This window comes from Haemaphysalis longicornis, unplaced genomic scaffold (assembly GCF_048455015.1).
Source record: "Haemaphysalis longicornis isolate Haplotype H1 unplaced genomic scaffold, Haemaphysalis longicornis Haplotype H1 scaffold_2, whole genome shotgun sequence".
Taxonomy (NCBI): domain Eukaryota; kingdom Metazoa; phylum Arthropoda; class Arachnida; order Ixodida; family Ixodidae; genus Haemaphysalis; species Haemaphysalis longicornis.
In genome coordinates this window covers 244486770-244504635 of record NW_027526295.1, presented here as the reverse complement: position 1 = coordinate 244504635, position 17866 = coordinate 244486770, and the positions used below count along the sequence as shown (strand labels likewise).

At 47.7% G+C, this 17866-nt stretch overlaps 1 protein-coding gene across 5 annotated transcripts in view; it reads left to right on the top strand.

Moving 5' to 3' along the window:
• LOC144170290 (basigin-like) overlaps positions 1-17866 on the top strand; it is a 323955-nt gene that overhangs the window by 258756 nt on the left and 47333 nt on the right. For 4 of the 5 annotated variants that reach the window (XR_013322597.1, XR_013322596.1, XR_013322594.1 and 1 more), the window contains one exon: positions 10023-10273. Coding sequence is in view for 1 of the 5 variants with exons in the window: in XM_077699985.1 (XP_077556111.1) it covers positions 10023-10273 (251 nt within the window). In the remaining 4 variants the exon portion in view is untranslated. The remainder of the gene's footprint in view (positions 1-10022; positions 10274-17866) is intronic. The other variant, XR_013322595.1, reaches the window with a different exon arrangement.

Genomic DNA, 17866 nt, shown 5'->3' with positions numbered 1-17866 from the left:
AGCTGTAGACCCACTGTAGATATCCTCTAGTATTCTTACATAATGCTCATCTACCCCCTGGTTCCGTAATGCCTGAATGACTGCTAGGGTTTCGACCGAGTCAAATGCTTTCTCATAATCTATGAAGGCTATATATAGGGGTTCAGTATACTCAGCGCACTTCTCTATCACCTGATTGATCGTGTGAATATGGTCCATTGTTGAATAACCTTTACGGAACCCTGCTTGTTCTTTAGGTTGACTGAAATCTAACGTTGCAGAGATTCGGTTAGCGATTACCTTGGTAAATACCTTGTAGACGACTGACAGTAAGCTGATCGGCCTGTAATTTTTCAAGTCCTTCATGTCGCCTTTCTTATGGATTAGGATGATGTTCGCGTTCTTCCAAGATTCCGGTACCATTGCGGTCATTAGGCATTGCGTATACAGGTTTGCCAGTTTTTCTAGTACAATTTCTCCGCCATCCTTCAAGAGGTCTGCTGTTATCTGATCCTCACCAGGTGCTTTGCCCCCTTTCATTTCTTTCAAAGCCTTCCTTACTTCTTCGGTCGTTACTGGTAGGATGTCTATCTCCTCTGAACTACTGTTTCGTTCGGCATTATCCTGTATGTCCCGGCTACTGTACAGATCCCTATAGAACTCCTCGGCCACTGTGGCTATTTTATCCCTATTTGTGATGACATTCCCTTGCTTATCCTTAAGTGCATACATCTGATTTTTCTCCACGCCAAGACGCCTCTTCACTGCTTTCAGGCTATATCCATTCTTTACAGCGTATTCGATCCTATCCATATTATACTTCCGTATGTCAGCTGTCTTACGCTTATTGATTAACTTCGAGAGCTCGGCTAGTTCTATTCTGTCAGCTGCGGTAGAGATTCTCATGGCTTGCCGTTTCCTGATTAGATCTTTCGTCTCCTGTGAAAGTTTACCAGTATCCTGTCTAGCCATAGTGCCCCCGACTTCTACTGCACACTCCGTGATGATGCGTGTAAGGTTGTCGCTGGCTTCCTGTGTCGTAAGCTCGGCTTCCTCGTTAAGGGCGGAATATCGGTTCTGCAGCGCTATCCTGAATTCTTCTACTTTACGTCTTACTGTTAGTTCGTTTATCGGCTTCTTTCGTACTAGCTTGTTGCGGTCCCTCCTCAAATCTAGCCTAATTCGAGATCTTACCATACGGTGGTCACTACACCTTACCCTTCCGAGCACTTCCACATCCTGCACGACGCCAGGGTTATCGCATATAATGAAGTCTATTTCATTTTTGTGCTCCCCATTCGGGCTCCTCCAGGTCCACTTCCGACTCTCCCGTTTACAGAAGAAGGTATTCATTATGCGGAGGTTATTCCGTTCTGCATACTCAACTAGTATGTCCCCCCTGCTATTTCTACAGCCCATACCATAGTTCCCAACTGCCTTGTCTCCAGCCTGATTCTTGCCTACTTTAGCATTGAAGTCCCCCATAACTACGGTATACTGTGTTTTTACTTTAGCCATTGCCGATTCCACAGCTTCATAGAAGCGTTCCACTACTTGGTCGTCGCAGCTGGATGTGGGCGCGTAGCCCTGCACCACCTTGAGCTTGTACCTCTCATTGAGCCTAATTACAAGACCTGCTGCCCGTTCGTTAATGCTATAGGATTCATCTATGTTGCCAGCTATGCTTTGATTGACTAGAAATCCCACTCCCAGTTCTCTTCTGTCCTCTAGACCACGGTAACATAGGACGTGTCCATTTTTCAGCACCGTAAAGGCTTCGCCTGCCCTCCTAACCTCGCTAAGCCCTATTACATCCCATTTAATGCCCTCTAGTTCCTCGAACAACACCTCGAGACTTGCTTCGCTAGATAAGGTTCGCGCGTTAAACGTTGCCAGGTTCAGATTCCATTGGCGGCCTGTCCGGATCCAGGGATTCTTAGCACCCTCTGCTGCGTCACAGGTCTGACCGCCGCCGTGGTCAGTTGCTTCGCAGCCGCTGGGGACTGAGGGCCGAGGGTTAGTTGGCATATTCATGGGAGGTTGTGGCTGTTACTACACCAGGGTGGCCAATCCTGCTCTGGTGAGGGAGTGCATTACCGGCAATGGTCGCCGGGGTCAGGCCGCACCCCAAGCCCCTTTGTGCAATTCCATCAATACGCGGATTTTTTTTTTTAAATCCGGTGGGAATTGTCCGGCACCGGGATTCGAACCACGGTCCTTCTGCACGCGAGGCGGGTGTTCTACCTCTACGCCATCGCTGCATCAGACGCCGGCTGGGGTACTTTGCTACCCCCGAAAATAAGTAGTGGGTGTGTTGGGTGACTACGTTCTGCAATCTTTTGGGATTTCAAAAAAAGTAGAAAAAAGTGTTGCAGAGTCCCTTTAAGATCGTCGCGCCAATGCAGGGGGTTCATGCACGCTGCTACGCCGAATGACGTGGCGCGTCGCCTTTCAGTATACATATAATGTTTCTTTCATCTGGTACACTGGCATCTATACACGAATGACCACTATGAAAGCGATCACAATTTAGGCCGAATCGTAAACAAAGACAGTATGCGCGGACCATGATACGATAAGCGGTAAGTGACCAAACCAGGTGGGGATAGCGGGCATCAAGACACGTTAACCAGCACAGGGTACCGTTAACACCCCTTCCGTATCCGTATACCAGGGAACGAAAGGAAGCATGTATGACTGACGCGCCCTTGTCCTGGTCGACAAACAGTACGGCCACGTTGTTGCCACGTTTTTTTTCTATTTAGTGCGTGCGTGTGTGTGTGCGTGCGTGCGTGCGTGCGTGCGTGCATGAGTGAGTGAGTGAGTGAGTGAGTGAGTGAGTGAGTGAGTGAGTGAGTGAGTGAGTGAGTGAGTGAGTGAGTGAGAGGGATTTTTTTTCCTGCGGCACCGGTACACTCACCTGCCTGGTGTTCTATTGACCGATATTTTTCAGCTTATTCCTTCTCTCATTTTATCTATGCCCATTGCTTTTGGTGGCTGCTTGTTTTAATACTTCGCCATATTTAGAGCACCAAATATTCTCTAAAGACATCTTTCCCCTTTCCACACTCAGATGCTGGTGTCTAGTAACCCTATCAGCACTTGCATGTTTGAAGCTGTGTATGCCCCTGTGTTTCCACTCTTCAGATTGAACAAAGGAACGATTAGCGAATAGCCAGATCGGTAAATTGCTACTAGCTCCACCTCCAATTTTGATTGATTGATTGATTGATTGATTGATTGATTGATTGATTGATTGATTGATTGATTGATTCTGTTTCCGTAACTGCAAATAGTGCATACTCGTAAATCTCCACAGTGATTCTCTAGCGATAGCAACTTGTAGTCTTTGAGACGGCAACGCTGAGATAGTACGCAGAAAGAAAGGGGGCTAAACATCGCATCTTGTCAAGCACACCGATGGTCACGTAAAGCAGCAGGGACTCTTTGCGCCGCCGGCGACACAAGAGCTTCCGAACGCGCCCGGAAGTCGACAAAGCCAATCGGGTTTGGGTCCTGTCCGGAAAGCGGATCACAGCTTTATTTATGGCCGCCGGATATTTCCCGTCCTCTGGGCACCCTCCTCTTCTGCGAACAGTGTTCGCCGCTGGCGCCGTACGTCTCTGCACGCGATACCCGGGTCGGCCCTATATGGGATTGCTTGCAAACTTCATGTTTGATCGCGGGTCTCAGCTGTCTTACTATTTTCTCTCCGACCAACAACTTCGTTTTCTTTTATTTTATCACTTTCTTCGTATGGCGCTTTCATCCTGCCTACCGGGCTCCCCCAAGCAAACATGAGCGGTTAGACACAGTCTTCCATTCCGTCTCTTGATCTCCTTGAAGGTGTTTGCACTGTTCGCATGGTGTACTCATCTCACTGCTTTGAGACTTAAGTATACCTAAAACTCTTTCGAAGGGCCCATTTTTTTTTTCGTGCTTGGTTGAAAAGGAACACCACTGAACATCACTTTCGAATCCAAGCGGACGCGCTTCAATAACTGCGCCGTGCCTGCTCCCTCGCCGCCGGCTTTATTCGCACCGCGGCGTTCTTATCCCAATGCTAGACCTTGTGAGGAATACGCTCTAGTATAGTCGTGTCTTCAGTGTGCTGTTCTTTTTTGTCTTTTCTTCCTGTCCGTATCTAGTCTGCTCGCAACGTTCTTTTTTTTTTTTTAATTTCATGGAGAAGCGGCGACGCGAGCAACGTATTTACCCTTCCTGTTGTTTTTTGTACCTTGACGGTTTCCCTATCTGCCATCTCTCGCTCCATTTACGCAGCCGATTTGGTTGCGCGAAAAAGAGAAAATGAATTCTCAAATAAGGTCGTTATTTGCTGAAGCCGCATATGGGAGTGAAGCATAAATGCCGGTACTGTATGCAGACATGGGTTTGCTACCTTTGTTTTTCTTGCCTGCGTCCCGTTTCGTCTGGGTGCATCTTAATAGCTGGCGTAAGCGACCCTGGTTACGTGACCCAGCCCTATCACTGCATTATTATACTGTCTCGTAACTGACGCCCACGGCGGTGGCATGGTGATAGTTTTTGAACCTGTCTACTTACGTCATCGGGGTGGCTTTCGATTGATAATGCAGTAACGACTTTAAAGCTCTCTTCATGTCTCATAGCTGTTGAACAGACTAGTCTTGCCTTGCACTTCGTCGTGAGGAACAGCTAGGACAACAACGTACGGGGTTGTGAAGAAGTCGCTGTTGTCAAGCGACCTGACGGGGCGACCGTCAGAAGAAAAACTGTGGTTGATTCCTCTGTGATAGGAATCGGTAAAACACGAAAGTGACATTTGCAGCGAAATCTGCCGCTGAGCATGATGTGCGGGTCGGCAGCTGTCTTGTGGGTGTGCTTGGCGAGCGACGTCCTGCTGGCGTGTCGCTTCGGCAAAGGTCTACTGGCGTCATTACCGTGACGGATATGACGTCAGTGAAATCTTGGTGTATCCCGGCATAAAAAACTTTCGTGTTAAAATATAAAACCCGACAACGGACAATTCGAAGTATAACGTACTCTTTATTACTAAAGGTTGCTTTCCCGCAAGAAGACCCTGTGTGCACTGTTGCACCCTTGACAGGCCCCTTGCTTCGTTGTACTGCGCCACTTCCGTGACGGATATGACTTAAGTGATATCTTGGTGAATCCCGGAACAAAACGCTTTCGTGTTAAAAGGATATTCTTCAAGGATCTGTATTGCGGGAGCGTTAATCTCCGTCATGTCTGCAAGTGAGTGGTGTTTCAAGTCGGGATCAGTTGTCATAAAAACAGCAGTGCAGTACGGGAGCAGTACGGGAGCACAAGAGGACACAACAAGCTCTTTTTGTTGTGTATTCTTGTGTTCACGTCCTGCTTAACTAGTCCTGTTGGACTAGTTCTCGTTTTGATTTACTAGCCCGACTTCCAGCCCGGGATCAGTTACCTGCGCATTTCAAGCCCTTCGAAGCTTGCGATAGAATCCCTGAGCCATTTTCTTCTGGCAGACACACGTGATGAAGCAAAATTAGTAAAAAAAATGTTTAAAATTTGTTAACAAATTTTAGTACGTTAATATGTATTATGAATGCGTCTGGAATTTTTTTTATTTCTCATCGAAAACTTTCCTGCGATCGCGTCGGATGGAGCGTGCAGCGCTCGAAAGTAATAGCCAGCCCCTTCAGGCGCCAGACGGGGAACCTTTTAAGAGCAAAGCTCTTTAGCAAATCGTATTTTTTTGTGTCCGTTGTTGTTGTTGTTGTTAACTTCATTAGAAAGGAAGGCCAAAGGCTTAAAAATGCAAAGGAATTGCCGAGCGCGCGCACGTGAGCGAGGGCCTCGCGGCGACCCCCAGCGCGAGGCGCACGTTTGTCAACCCAAAAAATATACCCACTTAGGGAGGTCGGCCAAGATTTCGGCGACCGCCCGGGAGTTAACAAAAATAAAAAAGCTCAGCTCTCGTGTGTGCGTGCCTTGCGGCGACCACCCAGCGTCATAGGCGCACGTTTGCAAGCCAAGCATACCCATTTGGGGATTGGCCAAGAGTGGCGAAAAAAAAAAAAAACACGCCAGCGTTCGCCGTAATCGTGGAAACACTTGCTCGCAACAGCATACGCCTCTCAAGGGTGATGTCCAATGATTATCATTTCCGGAGAAAAAATTAAGGAAGCTCACACTTATAGCAGCAATGTTGGAGTGAAGGTCATTGCGGCTGCGAAGAAGAAGCAGATAACCTGGAATCGTGGACTTAAACCGTCGTGATGGTCGTGACGGTCACGCACAGCTTCACTGCCTTCAAGTCTTACTCGTTAGTGTGAGCTTCCTGCCTTTTATTCTAGGACGTTTTTGTTCGCTGTAGATACCAGCAGCAGCCTAATAAATTTCATGGTGCAAGGTATTACTGGGGCAGTAAAGAAAATTTACTCCAACTATTCAAGCAGCTATTGCCATAAAGGGCTTCCGTAAACATCCATTCGAGCTAATTCGTGTTTTGTTCTGTCATGTGCATACATGGTTAGCACTTACTGCATGCGTAAAAAAGGCTCTGAAGACTCTGAAGAAGAAAAAAAAAACGAAGACTAGCTCCAACTTTTCAAGCAGCTATTGTTATCAAGGGCCTCCGAAAATATCCTTCGAGCTAATTTGTGTTTTTTTCTCTTCGTGTGCATATTTGGTTAGCACTTACTCCACGCGTAATAAATGCTCGCGTCTAAATATTATTATTGAGGCAACAACATTTTTTTCTTTAACGAAGACTTGTAAACACTTACAAAGGAACTTTTGGAGGGTGCTGCAAAGCACATGTTCAACGGGCATAAGAAAAAACAGACTACCTGAGTGTGCGTGTTTGTTAACTGAGAACTTTACATAAGGAAGAGCAAATTTATTTGTGCAGGTATTCATTTCAAGCGCACCGTGAGCGTACCAAAACTGCGTTCATATTACCTGCTTTTGTGAGTTTAAAGGAGACACCCAAATGCAGGGGAACGACTTAGAAGTATCATATGTAACAGGCGTCTAGGATCTTGTTGTATTATTCTTGCCCAGTGATGCCGCCCACCAAGAGATTTTATTTTAGAACATTACTTTTTTCGGGCATGCAGTTGCTGCCTACAGAAAATTAAAAAAAAAGTAACCGGGGTCGCAAATATTTCTTTTTTGATACAGCCTCAGTTTAGCACAGCTCCAAACTAATATGCGTGCTCCACGAAGCACAATGACTAACCTTTCAGTCCCGCAAGAATCAGTCGCTCACGGAGGAGTAACACTTTGGAATTAAAGAGCACAGTGTCACGAGCTCCTAACTTGACGAGCTCCTAACACTGAAAATCGCTCGCTGAGAAAACATGCCTCAGTGGAAACGTTCCACCTCGCAAGAAATAAAGAGGTGCTTTGCCCTCTTTTATTTCTTTCAAAGCCTTCCTTACTTCTTCTGTCGTTACTGGTGGGATGTTTATCTCCTCTGAACTACTTTCTCGTTCGGCATTATCCTGGATGTCCCGGATACTGTAAAAATCCCTATAGAGATCCTCGGCTACTGTGACTATTTTATCCCTATTTGTTATGACATTGCCTTGCTTGTCTTTAAGTGCATACATCTGATTTCTCCCCACGCCTAGACGCCTCTTCACTGCTTTCAGGCTACCTGCCGAGGTGGCTCAGTGGCTAAGGCGTTGCGCTGCTGAGCACGAGGTCGCGGGTTCGATTCCCGGCTGCGGCGGCCGCTTTTCTGATGGAGGCGAAAAGCAAAAACGCAAGTGTGTACCGGATTTCGGCGCACGTTAAAGATCCCCAGGTGGTCAAAATTAATCCGGAGCCCTCCACTACGGCGCGCCTCATCGCCTGCGTTGCGTCGGCGCGTTAAACCACAATCAATCAATGTTTTCAGGCTGCCTGCGTTCTTTCCAGCATATTCGATCCTCTCCATATTATACTTCCGTATTTCAGCTGTCTTACGCTTATTGATTAACTTCGAAACCTCTGCTAGTTCTACTTTGTCAGCTGGGGTGGAGATTGCCATGGTTTGCCGTTTCCTAATTAGATCTTTCGTCATCTAGGAAGTTTACCAGTATCGTGTCTAGCCATCGTGCCCCCGACTTCTACTGCACACTCAGTGATAATGCGTGCAAGATTGTCGCTGTCTTTCTGTGTGGTAAACTCTGCTTCCTCGGTAAGAGCTGAATATCGGTTCTGCAGAGCGATCCTGAATTCTTCAACTTTACGCCTTACTGTTAGCTCATTAATCGGCTTCTTTCTTACTGGCTTGTTGCGGTCCTGCCTGAAATCTAGAGTAATTCGAGATCTTACCATACGGTGGTCACTACACCTTACCCTAGTGGTCTCTCTACCTCACAATATGCATAACCCTAGCATTGCACGAGGCATGCGACAAAGGAATATGCCCAGGGTACGGAGGGAAGACGTTTATTTTACATTAACGTCCCAGTTACACAATTTAAAGTACAATTACGCACTTCCCTTGAGGTGAAAGAGGCGATGGGGCGCCGCGCGCAAATGTGCGCGTCGTCAGCGCAAAGCCAGTGGGCTCTTCGGTCAGGGCAAATTCCGGGGTGCGCGCACGTTGTGCGCGCGCGCATCGCCGTGCTGGCCAGATCGGCTCGCAGCAGCGAGGGAGACGGGGCCCATTCGCTCAAAGGCGCGTACCGCACGGCGTGTTCGTCGAGTGGTAGGTACGGCCTTACTATATGCAAGCGTAGGTGCAACAGGAGCAGCCTTAGGCACGGGCCGCAGCCGGAAGGGCTGGTGGGCTTTCGCCGGCGCAACAGAGTTGCAGCGGGCTGGTAAAGAAAGCGTCACATACCTTCGGCCAACGCCTTCGGCTTCGGCCAACGCCTTCGGCTTCCTGCGTGGGGGTCCGTTCCCCGAACGGACCCCCACGCAGGGCTCGCGTTCGCATCCCGGCGAGAGGGGGGTTCGGGAATCGTTCAAACTGACCAATGAGGTGAAGTTAGCTGGACTACCAGAGCGGAGCACTTGCTGCGCGACAGTGTTTTATCGCCGCAACGGTCGCTGCAGCCTTCACCTCACGCAAGAGTTTGAGAAGACGGCTCGGCTCTACACAGTGGCGCCGAGACGAGCCGGAATTTCCAGGAGAGAGGGGAAAAGCGCCGCGCAATGGCACAAACCCAGCGATCGCGCAATGGCTCGGGCGCCAGGATCCCCACACCCTTCCGAACAATTCCACATCCTGCACGACACCAGGGTTTTCGCATAATATGAAGTCTATTACATCTTTATGCTCACCATTCGGGCTCCTCCACGTCCACTTCCGGCTCTCCCGTTTGCAGAAGAACCTATTCATGATGCTTGGAATATTCTGCTCTGCGAACTCGATAAGTAGTTCCCCCCTGCTATTTCTACAGCCCAGACCATAGTTCCCAACTGCCTTGTCTTCAGCCTGATTCTTGCCTACTTTAGCATTGAAATCTCCCGTAACTATGGTATACTGTGTTTTTACATTGAAATCTCCGGTAACTAAGGTATACTGTGTTTTTACTTTAGCCATTGCAGATTCCACATCTTCATAGAAGCGTTCAAATTGCTGGTCGTTATTGGGTGTAAGGAAAAGGTGATCGCCCAGAAAATATAAAAATGCTTGCATATAAAACTAATTGTAAATACGGTCGGAAAGTGCATATGCCATGAAGTACGCATACATCAAAATTGCCACAATTTTCATTCACTGTGGTAAACGAGTAGTAGTAAAATACAATAATTGCTTACGTGCAATTATTGTGACGCACATAAAGCACCAAACGTAATACATCTGGAATTAAAAGATTGACATCAACAAAGAATGAGGCAATTGCTTGTGGATTTTGTACTTGAGGCTGATTACGCGGCCTTTCAAGAATCTCAGTAAGCACTCTCGGGATCAATACTTTTTTTTCCCGCTAAAATAATAAAAGAAAAAAATTGGAACTGGTTGTGTGTCACTTTCATGTCGTTAACATTAAACGACGCATGGCCAACGCACTGTTCTGCTAAGAAGGTGGCTGAAAATCTTATTCGTAGGCCTTTGTTGCCTCTCGCTGTTTCAGCAGCCGGCGGAAGCGGAAGCCGGAAAGGCTCCGAGCAGCAGCTCGAGCTTCCACCAGCCCCGCGGTCGGCGCAGGGGGCGGCCCGTGGCCCAGGGCGTCTGCTGCTGCTTCCCGGAGGCAGCATGGCGCGGGGACTGAGCCCCACCGAGTACGAGCACCTGCTGAGGAGCCCGAACGTCAGAAACGTCACCACGCAGTTAGGACAGACCATGTACCTGCACTGCGTCGTCGACTCCGCCTCGGACAGAATGGTGAGTCGCATGCGACCATGTAAACAGGCTATCCAGTGGCTCTTGTGGACCACTCACGTCCTGAGAATTCGTATGTACCTTTAGCGCGCGATAGGGTCTTTGTTCCACTCGTAGAAATAAAGCAAAGCACGTGAACAATCGCATTCCATCCAAAGGTTGGATCAGAAGGTTTTGGAACCCCGGCACGTGCAGCACTGCAATCATAGGAGGTGAACAAGGAAGGTGGAGGGGAAGGGAGAGGCTGGGATTAGAATAGTTCTCATCACTTTTCTCCTGCCTGCTTAAAGAGGCTAACAGAGCACGTGGAGAAGGACAACCAATAAAGACATTTAAGATGCCTTAACAACTGGCCCACCACGGCGCCTTCGTTAAATTCGCCCTGCTGTTAGCCTCTGTCTCTGTGTGTGTCTCTCTCTCTCTCTCTCTCTCTCTCTATATATATATATATATATATATATATATATATATATATATATATATATATATATATATATATATATATATATATATATATATATATATATATATTTATATATATATTGGTATGATACAGGATACAGGATATCATACCAATATATATTTGTATGATACAGGAAAAAAGACATCAAAGTGAAGGAAAAATTCCCCGTAATTCCGATCACGGCGGATTCTTTTTTTCGATATTGATTTCTTTATTCCTTTATCATAAAAAATGACAATCACCTCATTCGGCGCTATTAAAGCACCTTCAAGTAGCCGAACAGCACTGGCAATAAGGACTGCATCTTTTATGTATGTGTATATATATCCTACCCGCCCGTACGCACACTGGAACAAAATTAAAGTAGAAGCAGTGGTTAATTTATTTTATTTATTTAGAATACTGTCAGTCTCTTCCCGAGACCATAGCAGCTGGGCTTGGCGATTTTACATACACGTAGTCTACACAAACAGCAGAAAAATGCGGTAAGAAAAAGAGAGAAGAACTGCAATCTTAAACGCGGATGGTCTTAAAAGTATACACAGCAGAATACGAAATATGTTTCAGTATAGTTATACATAAAAATATTTACAAAACAAAGGATAAACACACAAAAAACTAATTATTTCAAAACACCCATTTGTAGCCTGAAATGCATAAAAACACATTTCAAACCTCAGTAACACTCGCTGAAAAGGAATGTTACATGAAAAGGGATAAAACACTACAAATAACTGCCCACATATAGATTCCTCGGCCACTCCTCCTCCTCCTCCTCCTCCTCCTCCTCCTCCTCCTCCTCCTCCTCCTCCTCCTCCTCCTCCTCCTCCTCCTCCTCCTCATCATCATCATCATCATCATCATCGTCACCGCCATAATCGTCATCGTCATCATCATCATCACCACCATCATCGTTACCCTTATTATCATCACCCTGTCTATGCCTTCTGCATGTCTAAAGTTTCTCCCGAAGCGTTTAATGTCCTTATCGCTGGGTAAAAAAGGAGCGAAATTCTCAGTAATGAAACGTAACGCCGAACAAGTGCACTTGATTCTAGACGCCGGGACGGCACATTTTCCGGTAACGGAGGAAGATGATAAAGCGGCCGACGTGACACGCAAACGAGTGCGTCCGTCCGTTTACGAGCAGGGCACCGCGCGCTATGAAATAACGCTGCAGGGCACGAGGTGCAATGTTTTTACCTCCTCCAACTTCCCGAACGCGTCTGGCCGCTCGCTCGAGCGGCGCCCATATTTATATCTACATCACGCGTACTTTGCATAAAGAACAAAATAAGGGAGGCTTTCGCGTACATTTTCGCGTTCCCTTCCCGCGCGTAATCAACGGGGCTTGCCCGTGCGAAAACAAGGGTGACCCGAAAAAGATATCTCGGGCGACCATATTGTAAAGCCGCAGCCTTAGTTTGGGTAGACGGGGGAGAACTTTTCGCCCTCTCCCTTCCGCTTTCGCCCGTGGTTCCACCAGCGTCTCGCTCCCTCATCTCTCTTTCGACCGCACTGGCGGCGTCCCAGCGTTAAGCGACACTGAGCCCTGTCGTAAATCATCTAGCGATCCAACCAGCCGGGTTCTCTTCGTAGGGCAGCGTGCTTGCGACCACCGCCACTATACGGTGGCTGCGCCCGCAGTGCGTGGCTTTCACGAACAATTCATTGACTGACTAGTTTAGGGACTGCGTCTCCGTTTTTCGCACCCTTCACGCAGTTTGTCGTTCCTTTTGGTAACGCCCTCTCGGCCACTTAGCTATGTAGGTCACTGCCCACCCTCTATGTCGCCGTTTCTTTGTCGAAGGAGAGACTGCGTCGTGCTTTCCCTTCGCCGGGTGTTTGCGCCTACTCACACACAATACAGCAGAGCAGTAAGGCAAAGCATACGCAGCAGCGCCACAAACTGATAAAAGATTCTTTAGCGCTAAGTAGTGTTTGCCGACCTGTTTGTCGGTACCGTTAAAACATCCTTCAACATGGCATTTTCGTGTGTCCGCATATAATACTTAATTGGTCTCCTAGTTTCGGAGGGGCCGAATGAGCTCCGATTTAGGTACGTCAGATTAGTATTTCGAGTGCGGAGCATTTTAGGGGCCCGGCTGGTCGCCGTAGCCCGTTCAGGGTCACGGTTTTAGTCATCGCAATCACGCGGAGTCACGCAACCGACCGAAGGCTTCGAAAAGGGCACTCCTTCCCCTGGTCGGGATCGGACCCGGGCGCGTATTTCCAAACGCTTCGCTGCACAGAGCACCCACGTGACATGTCTGTTCTCGCGATGGAAAACGGTAATTCAACGTGGTCATTGGCTGCGCCCAAGCCTAAAGCGGCCTAAAACATACCAAATCACCATTATTAACAAAAACAAAGCGTAGATTTGAGTTTTTAAAAAATTATATTTAGGAAAATATACGAAATAAAAAAAAAAACAACCCACGAGATAGACCTGCTGGGGATCGAACCCAAGCCGTCAGCGCCAGTACTCAGTGCTCTACGTCAAGGCTACAGAGCCAGAACGGTGGGTTAGTTTTAGCAGGAGCATAAAAGAAAAGCGCGCGCAGTGACATCACACATGTCACGTGCGTGCTCTGTGCAGCGAAGCGTTTGGAAACACGCGACCCGGGCCCTTCGCGTTACGCAGCTGATGTCAATCCCATTGCGCTACGCAGGCACACGTTACTTGAGGGTGATCTTTGCGCTGCGCAATTGCCACGAGGCTGGCGTTGCTAGGCCGCAAATGAGTACAGAATAATATAAAACGTGGCACAAATCAGAAATGAACGCATTAATTACCCCAAACTAATACAAACTAAATCCAGTGTCTCTTTAGAATCGTTTTCAGGGGCTGGGGCGCCCTCTCGTGAATACTTTTGGTATTAAGGACAGGCTGATACTGAAAATAGTCAAGAGAAACTGGCCCCTTTGGCGAATCACTGCTACGTATTTTACAGCTTTCACGTTGAATGGAATTGCTTTCATGTTTTATGAAGACGATAGTCTGTCTTGGGCTACTTAAACCCAAAAAATTTCCCCGCATTTCCCCTAGGGGAAGAATGTGAAAGTGCGAATGCAGGAGTTGAATTTGCGCGGTTCGGTAATGTTCGCGAAAAAGAGATCACACACACACACAACTACAAAGAAAGAAAGATGCATTTATTCACAGACACCTATTTGTGTTGTCGTTGTACTTGATTGCTAGAGCGGATCTCAGCTTTGAAATTTCGTGTCAGTACTCCTTTAAGCGGGTGCATTAGCCCTTCTCACGCCCGATTCATGGCCAATCCCCCACGTGGATATGTCCCATGCACAGACACCTATTTGTGTTGTCGTTGTACTTGATTGCTAGAGCGGATCTCAGCTTTGAAATTTCGTGTCAGTACTCCTTTAAGCGGGTGCATTAGCCCTTCTCACGCCCAATTCCTGGCCAATCCCCCACGTGGGTATGTGCCATGTCAGCGGCCAGGCAGCGCGCGCCCATCTCCCCCCGTTGCCAAGGAAGACGAGGAGATTCCTGGCCAATCCCCCTCGTGGGTATGCGCCATGTCAGCGGCCAGGCAGCGCGCGCCCATCTCCCCCTGTTGCCAAGGAAGACGAGGAACGCGCGCACCCGCAGCTGTTGCTATGTGGACGGACGGCGGTCACCGGAATTCAGGGTCGCTTATAAAGTGCATTCGCACTTAAAATTTTGGTCTGTTTCTATGTCTGTTTGTCTGTCTGTCTGTCTCTGACTCGGTACAGCCACCCGGCCAGAGTGGAACGAAGTCTGCGCAATAGTCTTAAATCTCAAAGCGAAATATAAACGTCTAAGTCCAGTAAATATGTTTATACTTATCAACATTGTTGAAGAAGAACAAGACATTGCGCAAATATAAGACAGAAAATAATACACAAGGGATATTCACGCAGTTCCTTAATAAACAAGTCATAGATGCTTGATTTTTGCGAAATGAAATACTAAATGCACTGCAGAAAAAAAAATTAAAAATTCACTCCGTCTCTTGCTGTCGCCCGCGCCACTATAGCTTCTGGCAGCATTTTAAGAATTCAAGTGGCAACAGTTACGAAAGCGTCCACTAGATAGGTTCCATGTTCTGCTTGGAACGCACGTGGACTCAGGGCAACGCGGTTCTATAAACGTTGAGTAAGGGCGCCTCGATTCACGCGCGTCTCCGCCGTACGGCAGCGCTGGCATCCAGGCACCCGGCCTGGAGCAGTGGAACGCGGTAAATTTAAATTGTCTTGAGCAACATTTAGCGTGTTTATCTTGGGTGGAGCGCGACGTAAGAGGGACAACGTCAGAGTTGAGCGGGAAAGCGAAGGGAGGCATTTGCTTGGCAAATGTCGACAAAGACTATCGTCTTTTGTCGACATGTGCGACGAAAGGAGCAGATACGCGGCCAATTTTTTTCAGGCATCGATCTCTATCTCTTTCTCCCTCGCTCTCCTTTTTAACACGTACGGCTGAGGTGAGCGACTGTTCGCAGCGCAAGGGGCCGCATAGCTGCAAATTCCCGCGTACCCCATGCGAAAACGCCTAAATTCTGCAGTTTTATAATGCAGTTAGTTATTTGGGGAAAGGTGAACTTGGCTGAAGCTGAACTGATTGAAATTTTAAGCTCAACTGATTGACATTTGGAGGCTGCAGCTCAACTGATTGAAATTTTAAGACGACCGATTCGTTTAAGCGCAACACGTGTTGAACTGGAGGGAACCATGGATGGAGTTTTGGGATACCGCTTACCGAGAGAGAGTAAACTTTATTCATTTTGCCAGATGCGTTGCTTAAAAAGAAATTATTCCCACCGAACGTGCTGCCGTTTATATGGGCCACTTAATACAGACAATGGAAAGAGCCTAATCGTAGTCTTGTACCGTGTCTTTCATATCCCCGTTGATACGCTTCCCATGCCAATGGCGTAAAGGGACCCTACTCCGACCTTGAAGGTCCTTAACATTACGTATTCAAACCCTCATTTAATGCTGTTGTACTGGCTCTTACCAAAACTAGGCAGCTTGCATTTCCCCCAAAATCACTCCTGTGTGACATAGCCTCTAACCAGCCGCAAGCGTACACTGGAGACGCAAATCGTTGAAAGTTGACCTCGCTTTTCTATCCATTTGTCTGCATTGCGTCGCCCTCCGAATCGGCGCTCGGTCCAGTCCTGAACTTTCCCATCATCAGATACATTGTTTACGATCCCGCACTGTAAGCACGTGGCTTCAATTAAGCGAATTAAAACGTAGACTGTTGGAAAGTGTGCCTTCGGTGGCCCGATCCGCTTGAGCCCAGAATGCTTAAGGCAAAGGGTCGCCCACGTGCGGTGTGTTCTAACAATTGATCCCAGTAAGGAACAGCTCTCCTCACTGCAACGATTACACCCCGTTCACTCTGCTTTGCTCTGCTATGAAATAAGAGATACCGAGTTTTCCGCAACTTTCCGTAATGGCGCTTGGATTGGTCCCTCGGTATACGCACGCTTCATCGACCACACCGGTTGTACTACGCTTAGTGTACTTTCCCAGCAAGTTTATTTTGCTCGCGTGAACACTACGCATCTCGCCCTTCGTTGCCGTACAATTGATCTTTCAGCGGCGCTCGTGTGCGCACTTGCATTTTTCATCGACCCTCAACACGCAAGGGACCAGCGAATTTGCATTGCTTAGTTCAACGTTCCATGGTGGCACACGATGTGCTACACACACAGTGCCATCTTGTGTACTGATTGGTTCGTAACCAGTTTCTTGGTTTGGCTTGCGGGATTAAAAATAGCCTGGCTTCCCCCAAGTTTTCGTTAAATGAATACCCATTGATGTCGCATTTATGTGCGATACTTACAATGGCAGGCTAGATGAAATAAACGTGAATTTAAGCGTAAAAATGAAGGAGGACGAAATGCAGGCATACTAGAAAGTTAACACTCCCTTAGGAATAACTTAGAGTCCTGAGACTCACTAAATTGCACCTGTTTGGCTTAACCCGGTAATACCAGTTCCAGCCTGCACACAAATAAACTTGATTGAATATTACTGTCTTTCCATTCATAGGCTGATGCGCAGTAGTCAGTCTATTGTTAATCAGAGGCTTCAGTGGCGACATTTCTGCACGCGGAATCTTTTTCTACAACCAAAGCTTTCGTCCCCACAGTGGTTCTTTTTCTTTTGCCATAAAATTTGCCCTTTTCCGCAACCCTTTTTGTTGCTGATCGCTATGGCGCAGGTTCAATGAAGGCCACAACTGGTGCTTTTCTGGTGGAGGAGAAAAGCGAAAATGACCATTTGCGCAATATTTAGAGCATTTTAAAGAACCGCAAGTGGTCAGAGTGACTCCGCTGTCCGCCGCCAGGGCGCACCACTTGGCCTACCTATAGCTTTGTCGTCTGCAAACCTAACTTCAATTCGTGTCTTTGGACTCTCCCCAAAATTCGAAAAGGCACCAGCAGATTCCACTTCTAGATGCTTGCAAAAAGAAGAAGCAAAGCGAATAAATCAGGAACTTAAGCTTAGGCCACTTCAGGCGTATCTATTCTATTCAGCGAAGTCATCAACTGAAGGCAAAATCTGATTCGAGCAGCCTTCACCGTGCGGTTATATTTTCTGACACTGTCCGATGTAACGCAGGCGAAATAACTGTCGCGGCTTATTTTTTCCCGACTGAGTGGTTTAGCGGCTCAGCAAATGGGGCCTCCATTTCACGAATACGCTGCCCGTGCAAAGGTAGCGCAAGTCTAAGGCATAGTGACGGCGCGTAATCCACTCGGCAGCGCCTCGTCTTTCAGGTGGAGATTTTTCAACCGCGTAGCGCCAACGTACGACTACATATCGCACCCCGAGCCGAAAAGAAGGGAAGTTTTATTAACACAAAGAATAAAGTGTTTCGGGGGGTCCTTAACAGCGCCCAACGTTTCTCGCGAAGCCGGGAGCAAAAAAAAAAAAAAAATGAATGAAAAGAGAGCGCGAACCATCGAAGTAAAAACTCAGGGTGGAAGTCCGGGGAGGCAGGAGTTACGAGAAAAGAGGAGGAGGTTGGAAAGGAACGATGCGCTTTGACGACCGTCACATGGGGCGCACATGGTGAGTGAACACTGCCGCTCGGTGTCGACGCGCGAGGAGAAACAAAGCGCGCTTGCGCA